Source organism: Sodiomyces alcalophilus (genome assembly GCF_042370955.1).
Source record: "Sodiomyces alcalophilus JCM 7366 unplaced genomic scaffold ACRALscaffold_1, whole genome shotgun sequence".
Classification (NCBI taxonomy): Eukaryota; Fungi; Ascomycota; class Sordariomycetes; order Glomerellales; family Plectosphaerellaceae; genus Sodiomyces; species Sodiomyces alcalophilus.
Genome location: NW_027263532.1, coordinates 7,192,140 through 7,205,779, shown reverse-complemented (window position 1 = coordinate 7,205,779; position 13,640 = coordinate 7,192,140). Strand labels below are relative to the sequence as shown.

Here is a 13,640-nt window from a genome sequence, read left to right as displayed (position 1 = left end):
GCGTATCCGTTAACCCCTTATTTTTATCCGGTCCCTGATCGGGCACCGTTGTTATTAGCTTTAGTATAGCGGGCGCCTCCTACCCGGTGTTCGCTTCGCTAGCTCCCCCCGGGGGGATACTTATTTCTCGAGTCCTTCTTAGTAGTATCTTTAGCCTAACTACCTTAAAGATATAAAAGTTAAAGAATTATAATAAAAGGAAAGTCTATAGACTTTAGTTAAGGAAAAGATATTATAGAAAAGGCTTAATAGCTTAGTATCGCAGAGTGGTTATAGTATATTCGTTAACTAAGTGCTAACTTTAAACTAAGACTTTAACTTAAGGGATTAAACTAATCCCTTAACGCGCGTATAGAGATAGGTTCGGATCGGTAGTCCGTGCGCGGCCATCGGTCCGACTACATGCCGATCGGTCTACGATCATCTCGTTACACCTATCCTATAAGGTAATCGTGTATTAGGCGTCCTTTAATAAGGGTGGTTCCTTCGCGGCCTATTGCGAAAACACGTCCTAGTAATCGGCGATTTCCGGCGGTAGTTTAATAATTAGTCCGCGTATTACTACTTTATCGTTATTCACGGATAGAATAGTTATATCCGGCGTCCCTAGTATAATAATAGTAGCGGTAGCGATATATATAACGTACGCCTTTACTCGCTTTTCAATAACCTCGCGAGCCTATAGCGGGGGGTCTATAATTAAAATCGGCTTATAAACGAATAGTCTACGAGCCGTATTAATTATAATACCTTTATAACCTATACTATTATCTAAGAATAATGATTATCCGGTACCTTTAGCTTAATCCGTATATAGGAAAACCCCCTTTAATAGGCGTGGCCGTCCTTCTACGTCTAGTAGATAGAAAGCTAGGCTATACGCTCCGTAGACCCTCGCCGGGCTACTGTTAAAGCCTTTAATCTCTTGAATCTTAACCTCTAGGAGCGGCTTTAACCTTAGGTGTCCTATTAACGCCGGGCTAATAATATCTACCCGCGTATAGGTATCTAAATCCACGCTAAACTTGATCTCCTTCCCGTAGCGGATTACTATGGCTATAAATCTCGTTACCTTACCTATAGTGATTGCCGGCCGGTTATTAGGCGTAGCTTCGGCCCCCCTATATACGCCGACTTATTTCCTAACGAATAGAATTCTTTAACCTGAATATTATTATCGAGGTTATTATATATAGCGTATATATTACTAACACTGGCGCGAGTCTTTGCCGCCTTATTATTAGTCGTTCGTCGCTCCTAATTACTATAATACTCCTTAGAACGAGAACCCTTTTTGCTATAGTTATAGTACTCGCCTATAAAGGCGCGTATACTAGGCTACCCTTACGAAGCCTCTAGGCCCGAGCCCGAGGCCTTTTAACCCGTTAAGGGCGCCCCCTTTAATAAGTCTATTGTCTTACTTAGGTTAGCGGGCGTACGCCGACCTATCGCCGGGGTGCTCTCCTGACTTAAGCGACCGTCTGAATATTAGAAGTTCGATAGGATCCTTTTATGACCGGTATCCAATCGCTTACTACTCGCCTTCTTAATAGGGCTTATATCCTAGTATAGGTATACCTCTTAAGCTAGCGTCACGGCCTTATCTAACTCGGTCTTTTATTCCTATATCTTATCCTTAATATATAGGGGCAGCCGACTAAAATAGGCGTAGGTATACTCTTCGCTCCCGCTTATCTCCTGGCCTAATAGTCTATATAGGTTATCTTACCGTTTAAATAGTTTTATCGGCGTTATATCGCCGGTTATTCGTAGCTTACGGAGTTTCTTATAGTAATAATACCGCTATATATCCCGGGATAGATACTCTTACTAAATAAACGCTATAAAGTCGTTTTAATTTAGGTCCGTAATTTTCCGGGTATAATGCCTCTAGGATATTCAGAAGGCGTATTCGAGCTTCATTAAAGCCTATTCGATCTACTATAGTATTAAGGCACTAGGTCTAAACTGATTCCTAGCCTTAATCGCTGCTAACTAATCGTTGATTTTTATAACCGTGGATAACTCTTTAACTAGCTTATGGTTATATTTAGGCGGGTTTTTATAGTCGCGCCAGGGCGCTAGTTATTCGGCGAGTTTATCTATAATTACGCGATTAATCTTACTTTATTACTAAAGGTGCTACGAGAATATTATAATTAACGCCTTTTACGTTAACGTTAAGGGGCCGGTAATAGATCTCTAATCGACCTATAAACCACTATCTTTAGGGCCGAGCGTAACCGGCGTATCTATTAACCCCTTATTCTTATCCGATAGTTCCTGCTTAGCTATTATCGTTATTAGTTTTAGTATAGTGGGCGCTTACGCGGCGTCCGCTTTGCTAGTTCCCCCTGGGGGGACGCTTATTCCTTAAGTCCTTCTCGGTGGTATCTTCGGCCTAACTACCTTAAAGGTATAGAAGTTAAAGAATTATAATAAAAGGAAAGTCCGTAGACTTTAGTTAAGGAAAAGATATTATAGAAAAGGCTTAATAGCTTAGTATCGTAGAGTAATCGTAGTATATTCGTTAACTAAGCGCTAACTTTAAACTAAGACTTTAACTTAAGGGATTAAACTGATCCCTTAATGCACGTATAGAGATAGGTTCGGATCGGTGGTCCGTGCGCGGTCATCGGTCCGACTATATGCCGATAGGTCTACGATTATCTAATTCCACCCGGCTACCGTCTTCTCAGGACACTTAGCTCTAGATACGGACCTATAATAAGCCTAACCCTTCCTTCGGCTAGCCTATTAGTTAGTTTATTTGCTTTATCCTACCTATACTATTCTATATAGTAATGGCTTTGCCTGTCTTTAGTAGTTAATTAAAGGGGTAATCTATCTTTATTTAGCGTGGCGCATAGGCTTCGCTAAGTCTTAGATATATAAGCGGCTACTTATAAGTTATTTATAAGGTGAGGCCGAATATTTGAATTATCTAAAGCTAAGCTGAAAGGGAGGAAACAGAGAAATCTCTATTGGTGTGCGCGACGTAAGTATACTATCGCGTCGACCTCCTAGGGTCGTAATATAATTAGCTAGAAGATCTAGTACAATACTAGATTATATATATAGGGTTATTTTATTCTATATAGTAAGAAATTCATTAATTTTAGGAAACAGGTTAGTATAATGGGTATAAAGAGATACTATATAAATAAGCTAGAAGAGATCTTATAGTTGTATTTAGAGGAATTAGAGAATAAATTTAATAAAAGCAATATATCTGCTAATATATAACAGGATATAGAGATAGATAATACCTATGGATAGCTTTGATTAAGTAACTATTAAGTGGTTACGCAGTTATAGGGTTATATTTTACAGGCTGGACTAAAATAGAAACGGAGTAAGTTATTTCGTTTTAAATTAGATTAAGTTATCCTCTATAAGAATCAAAGGAGAGTTTTCTAGTAAATTAAACCTATTCTATATAGTTAACTAAAGTAATAGATATACTACTAATTTTATATACGTTGTTTATATAACAGGGGGCGTATAATACCGGTACTCCTATAATATATGCCTATTACTAGTTAACCTGTCAGGCATTTGTGCCTAAAGACCCCATAAGCCCGATGGGTTATATTCGCAGAGCCACGTTACACACTGCTCCGAATACGGCGGTACTTCTATTAGATATATTATAGTGTTATTTCCCCTCTTTTGCCTATATATTTAATATTATAGACTAATACTCTTTTATAGTCTATAATAAATATAAGTTATACTTCGTATAATATTAGTGTCCTGATAGTTATAAGCCGGGCGCTCTAATAATACGCCTCTATTCCGGTCGATCTAATAGTTCTAGGCTCTATGCCTCTCTCTTTTAAAGCCCTGTTTTTGAAGCTCTTGATCGTTACGATTAGAGCCTCTCTTTTTAAGTCCCTGCTCTATTATAAATAGAGTCGTCCACTAGCCTGTCCGCCTGCCTATTATCACTAATCCCTTTAACAGCCTTTATCTATTACTCCCCCTCCTTCTCCTTCTCCTTCTCCTTTTACTACTCTCTCTAATTAGCTGCTTTTCCACGCTATTACGATAACCTTAGTTATACTAACCTCCTTTAGAGACTAGCACTAGTGATATCTACGTGTAATAGAAATCGCCCTATCTAACGAGGTTACGAAGCTTATAGATCCGGATCTTAATAATACTAAACGTCTAAAACGCCTGTAAAAGGTTAGCCCTCCTGCCGTAAGTAAACACGACGAAAATTAGGATTAAAGATATAAGCTATGGCTCTTCTCCTATAACGAATATAAGCAGGAAAAAGCCGCGATTAAGGCGGTACTAGATTATATTATTACTACCGTGGGCTAGAGCCTCGCGGAGTCCTTTACCGGTAAAGATAACCCGAAAAAGATCCTGCGAATCCTGAAGGCACGGCTTAAGCCTATTAACGCCGCTTAGAGGTCACTTATTAAGCGCCGTTAGGACGATTATATATAATCTATTAGGAAGATGCCTTATTAACGCTAGCTTAACGACTTCCGTAAGTTATGTGAAGAGGTAAAGACGTATTAGGTTCGCGCGATCGATTCGAAGATAGACTAGCTTAACGGATCTTTTAACGCGATCGGATCGATTTCCCCGGAGTAGTCGGAAGCCCGGTTTTCTATGATACTAACGGAAGAAGATAAGGCTAAATTACCGGATATCGAGACCGTTATTAACGAATATACTACCTGGTTATATTATAGGCACCCTCTGCGTTTGGATCGGAAGCCGGGATCGTTATCGTTTTATATAGCCACGTTCCTAGGAAAAGATAAAGAAGGTTAGTAACAGGATCGTTAACCGGATCGTTAATCGGATCGGTAAAAGGATTATTAATAGGGTTAGGGTACTAAGAGGGAATTTATCTGCGATTACTGTATAGCCCGGAAGACCCGAAGCTACTATAAGCTAATTTAGGCCTGCCCGAACGTTAACCCGGCCCGAAGAGGGAAGACCTTTAAGCTATCTAAGGAAACAGAAGAACGCTATAACCGGATTATCGCTAGCTAGGATAACGATTGTCGAAAGAGGTTCTAGAGTAACCTTAAAAAGGACGCCGAAAGTAAGGGAAATAAGGGTTAATAGAAGTCACCCTCGAAAGACCCTTCTAAGGATTTATCTAATTTCGTGGCTACCAGGGGCGCCGGTTCTTCGGACTCGGATTCGGACGATGGAACCGGATTATACAGTATATACAGCTTTTTATTAACCGGAGCCGTAGACGGACCCTTTAAAAACGAGCTATTAGTTAATTCCGGCACTATAAGGTATATCACTAATAAGCGTTACCTTCTAGAAGACTACCGGCCCGCGGAAAAGCTCGTGACGTTCGATACCGGTAAAGGAGAGTCGGATCCGGTTACCGGATTCGGTATAATAAGGCTATAAGTTAAAGATCGGGATTGTTAACCGTATACGCTGATTTTAAAGAATATGGTATATATTAAGGGATATCCTATAACCCTTATATTAGCCCTCCGCCTGCTTCTAACAGGAGCGCTTATTACCGGTAGGCGTTGGAAATTGAGGAAAAAGGTAGGACTGTTACCCTGCCCTTAAAGAACGTGGGAGGTTAGTTTGCCCTCTAACCAACGGCTTAATAGCAGAGCTTTTTTAATAGCTTATGAGCCCCGATTATAAGCGTCGCCGACGCTCGTTTATAGCCCGAGCGGCTAGGCCATATAAGCGCCGAAGCCCTTAAACATATTATAACCGCCTGTATAGGCGGCACCGTCTCTAGAGGTGACGATCTTCCCCTCGTAATAGAGTACGAGAGGTGTTCCGGTAATAAGGCCCGGAGGCTAGTATCACGATAAACGTCTAACCACCGGCCCACGCGCCTATAGCAGCGTATAGATATCGACCTATTCTCTAACAACGAATCCTTTAACGGGCTTATAAAGCTAATACTATACCACTACCCCTATACACACTTTATTATAGGGGACTTCCTAAAGGACCTTAAGTTAGCTTTTCTATCGGTTACCTCCTTCGAGCTACGTACGGTATAGTAGTACTACTATCCTATTATAGTGATCCGGCTAGATAATAAACAAGCCCTATAGAGTAACCTTAATAACTAGGTATATACTAGAGGGATCCTGATTAAGAGGTCGTTACTTAATACGGCCGTATAGAACGCCGGAGCCGAACGCCACGGGGCTATTATATACACTATAGCCCAGGCCCTTACTATCGCCTCTGGGTTTTACTAGGATATATAGCCGGAGATCGTCGCCGCCACGATATACCTATATAACCTGATTCTATGCCGTGACCTCGGGTAGAAGTCGCCGAAGGGTTATATAGATAAGTGGGTTAATAAGATAGGTATCGAACGTATTACTAGCACCCCTTTAATCGGTTACCTAAAGAGGTACGGTTACCGTGCCTATCTATTAACTGCTGACTATTAGCGTGGCCGCCGGAAGAACGAGAAGCTCGCGGAGAGGGCTTATATCGGTTATTTAATCGGATACGAGAGCACTAATATATATCGGATTTAGGTGCCAAAGCTCGGAAGGTTCTACGAATAAGAGACATTAGCTTTAATAAACAGATCCTGTATAAGGATCGCGATATGGATCTACCTGTTCTAATAGAGCTTTTTAAAGAGCTTAATCTGCCTGAAGATACCAAAAAGGACGCCCTGGAGACCGTTAGCGTGATGCCGGTTTAAGATTAATTCATAGTGTTATAGCAGAATACGATAATAGAGTTGTTCTAGGATATTAGAAGGCCGGAATAGCTTAAAGTAATTAAGAGAGCTGGAGTAGCTGTTAAAGTAGTTGAATAGGTTAAATAAGAAGAGGTTAAAGCAGTAGCTGTTAAAGTAATAGAAAATTCGACTCCCTCGCCTAATTCTGGGGGGGTGGATAAGTTATAATAGCGATCGTAGCCGCCTAAAACGGCAGCTATAGTGGCTACCCGGGTTGCTCCTTCCACTATAGAGCAGCCGGCCCGAGCTTAGGGCTCTGCTATAACGCCGGCCATAATTACTGCTATAATTACCTCTAAAACCTCTCCTAAAACGAAGCCCTCTTCTTCTTCTTTTTCCCCTCCTATAATAACGCCTCTAGCTTTACGTTAATTAACGCCTACGGCAGCTATTCCACCTGCTACTATAATAGCTACTCGCTAGCCGGCTCCTCCGGCCAAGCCTCTAGCTCCTATAACGTTAATAGTAACCGCCGCTATCTTTAACGACGATGACTCCGATAACGACGACTCGGATAAAGATTCCTCCGATTCCGACGACTTTGACGATACTGTTATGCCCGCCGCCGGTCCTACCACGGCTATAGGTTTGTTGTCCCCCGATTAGTTAGTTCTGGAGGATAAAATAACGGCTACTGCCACGGCTACTATAACGGTAGCCCCGGGCCCTTCTATAACCACTCCTACGGTAGCTGCTTAATAGCTGCCTCCACCGACTACCTCTTTAACCCCGGCTAGCCCTCTATCTTCGGGCTCTCTAGAGCCGGATACCCGTTTATCCTCGTCCACGGCGGGTGCCCTATCTTTAGCTGCTATAACGCCGGTAGCCTCCTCTTAGCCATAACCTAACCGCCGGCCACCGTAACGATACGCCGACTCTGCCTTCCCTTATCTTAACCGCTTCGATATACCGAAGAAGCCGCTACTACGCCGTGATATACCCGAAGAGCCGTCTAATTAGAGCCAGATAATACGGTCATTATATAGAATATAATGGGTTATAGCCGTCTTTAAAGAGGTATAGGCTCTTATTAAGATAGGCACGTTTAAAGCTATTAAGACTCCGTTATCTTCTACCCTTCTAAGCCGCCCTTTAGATCTAATATAGGTATTTAAATATAAGGTTAATCTATCCGGCTACGTCACTAAATTCAAGGCACGCCTTTACGTTCGTGGCGATTAATAGCCTTAAAATCACCTTAACGCCTACGCTTCTACTCTGGCCGGCAGGACCTTTAAAACGCTTATAGCTATTACTAGCTACTTCGATCTGGAGACCCGCTAGCTTAATACTATCAATACGTTCACGAACGCCCGGCTTAACGAAGAGGTCTATGTTAAGGACCCGCCGGGATAGAATATCTTATAAGCCGTAGTACACGTCACTAATAAGGCCGGATTAGAGCCGTTTTTAAGCCTCCTACGCCCCTTAAACCATGGGATTAACCGGCTACGCCAGGCCCTACATAGGCTACGCCGATTGCCGAAGCTATAGCACCAGGAGCTCTCTTCTATTTTAGGTAAGTATAGTCTCACGTAGTTAAAGGAGGACGATTACGTCTTCCGAAGTAATAAGCTGCTTATATTCTTCTACGTTAACGATATCGTTTTACTATATTATAAAGAGCACGTTAACGCCGCCGAAGACCTGATTAAGCAGCTATAGGAGCGCTTCTAGATCCGGGATTTAGGTCCTATTAAGTGGTTCCTTAGTATTAGGGTTATAAGGGATCGTGAACGCCGAAGACTATAGTTATCCTTAATAACTATATTAACAAAAAGATAAAGGCGTTGAATATCGTGACTAGCCGAAGGGTTACTACGCCGCTCGCCTTTCCGGATACGCTAGAACCGAATAGCTCGTAGGCGTTAGAGGACTCTATCTACCTATATCTATAAAAGGTCGGATCAATTAATTACGCCGCCTATTAAATAAGGCCGGATATCGTAAAGGCTGCTTTTAGATTAGCCGAATTCGCTACTAATCTATCCGGTTAGTATTATAAAGCCGCTAATAGGTGCCTTAAGTACCTCGACTTAATAAAGTCCTTCTGCCTATCCTTTAGGCCACGGAATTCCGAAGAAACCCTAGCTAAGTACGCCCTCTTGTATATAAGCGACGCCGCCTTTAGAGACGATGGTGAGACTCGGTATAGCTCCTAGGGGTATATAACTATACTTTTTAAAGGCCTTATCGACTAGAAGGCGAATAAGTAAATAAGTGTTATTATATCTAGCACCGAAGCAGAGCTCGTGGCTCTAAGTGCTGCCGCCCGGTAGTATATCGCGACGCTATAATTAATAAAGGATCTAATATTAACCTTTAAGGTTAACCCTATTACTATTTACGATAATAATAATTAAACCTGTTAGGTACTAGAAAGCCTACGCCTATAGGTAATATCGTAATTAAAGCATCTAGATATCCAGGCCTTATAGATCCGGCAGATTATATAACGCCAGGAGATCGTAATTAATTAGATCGCTACTAATAAGATAGTTAGCGATAGGATAACGAAGGCGTTGCCGCCGTAAAAGCACGCTATGTTTGTTAAGATGCTTAGGATAGAAAAGAGCCCTGCTGGCTTGGTTTAAGCGGATCGATTACCACCGCCTTAACGGCGGTTCGAGTCGATTACTATCGACTTAACGGTGGTTTAGATTAGATTATAATCGCGACTAACGATTATTAGGTTAACTATAATTATATAATACTTATTACGTTATTTTAGGATTATAATAAGGCACGAGCTGTTTAATAAGCTATTAACCTTTAGATTAATAGCTAGGCTTAAAAACCCTAGATTTTTACGTTATTTTTAAGCTTTAATTCGATTAGAACCGTCAGGAGTAATCCTGCGGCTCTGGGGGGGTATATTAGGTATTTATGCCTAAAGACCCCGTAAGCCCGATAGGTTATATTCGTAGAGCCACGTTACACACTGCTCCGAATACGGCGGTACTTCTATTAGATGTATTATAGTGTTATTTCCCCTCTTTTGCCTATATATTTAATATCGTAGACTGGTACTCTTTCATAGTCTACAATGAATATAAGTCACACTTTGTACGATATTAGTGTCCTGACACAACCTATAACCCACACCTCATGTCGGGCCCGGAACAACTAGTTCCGTGCCTGTTGCTGGCCAGGTGCGACGCTGCGCCAGCTTCAGCATAACTAACTCAGTTCGGTAACTACTATTGGACTGAAAGGCCTATCTAGGTCCTCCCATCCTGCTGTGCCATTGATCGCGCTTAATCGGCTTTCCTCTTCCAAACATACTCCCGTGGCATCCCTTGGTACGGCAATTTCAACGACTACTTGGTCTTGTAAACGCACATGCTGCACACCGCTATCCGGGCGTATACCGGTACAATGACTGCACCATCCACGAATGGCAGCCCGGCAGCTGTCGAAATGAGTGACTCCGTCAAACGCCTGGACTTGAATGGACATAAGCTCCCGCCCTCGCCTGCCCTGTCTAGCCCACGTAATAGCGGCCGGCACCGTTATGCTCTTGCCACAGAGCTCGTTTACACCGAGACAAATGACCAGTATGGGGCGTCCAGCATGCCAATCTACCAGTCAGCCACGTTTAAGCAGCCTTCCGCGACCGCAGGCGCCAACGACTACGACTACACACGCTCTGGTAATCCGACTCGGACGCATCTCGAACGGCACTTGGCCAAGATTATGAACGCAACAAGAGCCTTGGCTGTCGGGTCGGGAATGGGTGCACTGGATGTCATCACTCGCCTGTTAAGGCCGGGCGACGAAGTCATTACTGGCGACGATCTCTATGGCGGCACCAATCGATTGCTCGCTTACCTTTCTTCAAATCAAGGTATTATCGTTCACCACGTGGATACCACCAATGTCGATGCTGTTCGCCCTATCGTTTCGGACAAGACCGCAATGGTATTGTTAGAGAGTCCCACGAACCCTCTGATAAAGATCATCGATATCGCCTCCATCGCCCGGCTGGTTCATCAAGCCAATGGGAGAGCTCTCGTCGTCGTGGATAATACTATGCTATCACCTATGCTGTCCAATCCTCTTGATCTTGGCGCGGATATTGTTTATGAGTCTGGGACAAAGTACCTGTCCGGACATCACGACATCATGGCCGGGGTGATCGGCGTGAACGATACTGCTATTGGCGACAAACTATATTTCACGATCAACGCTACCGGCTGCGGCCTATCGCCGAACGACTCATTTCTTCTCATGAGGGGTGTCAAAACTCTTGCCATTCGTATGGAGAAGCAGCAGGCCAATGCCCAGCGAATTGCAGAGTTCCTTGAGTCCCACGGCTTCCGTGTACGCTATCCAGGCCTCAAGTCCCATCCCCAGTACAATCTCCACTGGTCCATGGCCAGAGGGGCTGGGGCAGTATTATCTTTCGAGACAGGCAGTGTATCTGTTTCCGAGAGGATAGTAGAGGCCACGCGGCTCTGGGGTATTAGCGTGAGTTTTGGCTGCGTCAATAGCTTGATCAGCATGCCGTGCCAAATGAGCCATGCGAGTATCGATGCGCAAACACGTAAAGAACGACAACTGCCAGAAGACATTATTAGGTTATGTGTTGGAATCGAGGACGTAAATGATCTTATTGACGATTTGTCTCGTGCTGTAAGTCGCTTCCCCGGCACATACCATACCTTCCGGACTGACATATTTTAGCTGGTTCAAGCAGGATCCATGGCCGTTACCCGGGACAGCGTCAAAGCAGTTGGCCTATGTCCATCAGCCCAACGCTCAATTGGTCCTAATGCTGACGAGGGAGTGTAGCTTTTGATGCATCAGTGTCAGGATATTTGATGTCCGGTCTATGTTATATACAAGGAGCCCACTAGGTGCAGAGATGCGTTCCGGGATTCTATACCAAAGTCACATTAACAAAACTAGCCTGGCTATTACGTTCCTCTATACAGTCTAATACTAGTGTTTTTCTAAAGTGCGAGGGCACTAAGTCCGCCCCCCGACCAACCGCTCACCCCACCCTCACGATCACCTTTTTCCAAACCTTTCCACCTATATAACGCTATAATCTAACCGCGTTTTTCCTACTATAATATTATAAATCCCCTTTTTTAATTAGATATTCGTGTTTAGTATACTGAAATACACGGAATAAGACCTTTAAAACGCGTATAACTATATTCTGGCGGGTAAAAGCCTATAATAAGCTTACCGAGATTAGGGAGTGCCCTTCTATACTCTTCGAGGCCGTATAAACGGCAGTATAACGCGCCGGGAGGCTATTATACCCCTATAAAGGCTTTCCACCGAATAAGAGGCTCTTTTAGCTAATTAGATTATTATATAGGGGTCCGTTAGGATAGCCCTAACCCACGCCTAGATCTATAAATTCGCCTCGCGTGTCGTATATCTAAATAGCGATATCGTTCCCCTTAGAAAGCGATAGATAAAGGGCTTTCTTACCTGTAATCCTGTTATAAAGACACTCTAAGGTAAGGTAATTACGAGGAACCGCGTTAAAGACACGATAACTAAGATTATCCAGGGATTCTTTAATATAATTAAGGCTCCGGCCCTCCCCGATATACCCTTATACCTTCGGTTTAATATAAATATAACTAGGATATAAGAGACGCTTAGTATTAACGATCTTATTATTAAAGAGTCTAAGAGGAAGTCGATCTATATTAAAGTAGCCGAAACGAAGATCTAGACTATAATTATCGAGTATATCTCTATAACAGGAATATACTTACCCCCGTGTATTATTTTTAAAGGAAAATCGGTCTAATAGTAATAGTTTCCCTAAGATATAAACGGATACGATAAGTAGTGCTTTACTACCTCTAAAAACGGCTAGACTATAAACCATATAGCCCTAGATTAGCTTATAAATATCTTTAATCCTTTTATAAAAAGGGTAGCGGCTTAGGCCGATTCTCTATACCTTCTAATTATAGATAGGTATAAGAGCCATATCTTAACTAACTTTATATAATAATACTTTATTAGGAATATTATAGCCTTATTTCCATTACTCTATTCTAGCTATATTACTTAACTCCTTAATATATCGGTCTTTAGTCCCCTAAAGGCCTTATATCGGAAATATCTAAAGAATATAGCTAATCTAGGAGACTCGTCGCCTATCAGTAAATAGGCTTTTCCAAAATACTATCGGAAGGCACGGATTAATATGTTAACGGCTTAGAATATTAAGGCGGGATAGAAAGCTATAGGGCTATAGCCTATTAGTCGAAGGCAGGTCCTATTAAGTTCTTAACTAGTGGATAGGAATCCCGTTATAATCCTCACGACCCCCACAAAACGGGTAAATCTATTAGATATATAGTGGGTAACTCCTCGGAGCTTAAAGGAGCTTAGGGACTTATAGGCGTTAATATAAACGCTATCAGAATAAATAAGACTTAGGATTATAAACCTGCGCCGGTCTAGGCGACTACTCTAGCAGGCAGGAAGGGCTATTAACGTTACAAACCACTAGTTAGCTATAAAAGAGACTTAGATTAATTAGTTAAGCTCTTAAATAAGGCGCCTATAGGCGTATAAACGGCTAAAGGTAATACCGGATCCTTATACTCGATTTATTAGTATTAGGGTATTACGGGTTAACCCCTCGAAAGTGTAGTTCCGGCACAAGGCCGGAACCGCTAATCAGCACGCAGAACCGACGCTCGGACCTCGCGCTGCCCTTACCGCGGATTCGTATAAACCTAGTAAATCCTATGCTCTTTATAGACCTTTTCCTTTCCTTTCCTTAATTCTAGCTAATATAATTATTCGGCCTTACTTAGTACGATTAACCTATAACTAGCCGCTTATATAGCTAGAATTAAGCGAGCCCTACGCGCTATATTCGTATAGAGTTAGATACGAACGCGCTATTAGGCGGCGGCGGTCCTATAAA

At 42.5% G+C, this 13,640-nt stretch overlaps 2 protein-coding genes across 2 annotated transcripts; one reads left to right on the top strand and one right to left on the bottom strand.

The window, feature by feature from the left end:
* Positions 1-398: 398 nt before the first annotated feature.
* On the bottom strand, positions 399-10,071 carry ACRALDRAFT_204816 (uncharacterized protein; the record flags this gene model as incomplete). The annotated part of the gene is made up of 4 exons (XM_071021545.1): positions 399-414; positions 9,833-9,887; positions 9,937-10,025; positions 10,052-10,071. 4 exons carry the CDS (start codon positions 10,069-10,071, stop codon positions 399-401), a joined length of 180 nt encoding a protein of 59 aa, XP_070880222.1.
* Positions 10,072-10,147: 76 nt separating this feature from the next.
* Positions 10,148-11,521, top strand: ACRALDRAFT_1027886 (uncharacterized protein; the record flags this gene model as incomplete). Its single annotated transcript, XM_071014827.1, has 2 exons — positions 10,148-11,362; positions 11,414-11,521. The coding sequence occupies 2 exons, from the start codon at positions 10,148-10,150 to the stop codon at positions 11,519-11,521; spliced, it is 1,323 nt and encodes a 440-aa protein (XP_070880221.1).
* Between the last annotated feature and the right edge of the window lie 2,119 nt (positions 11,522-13,640).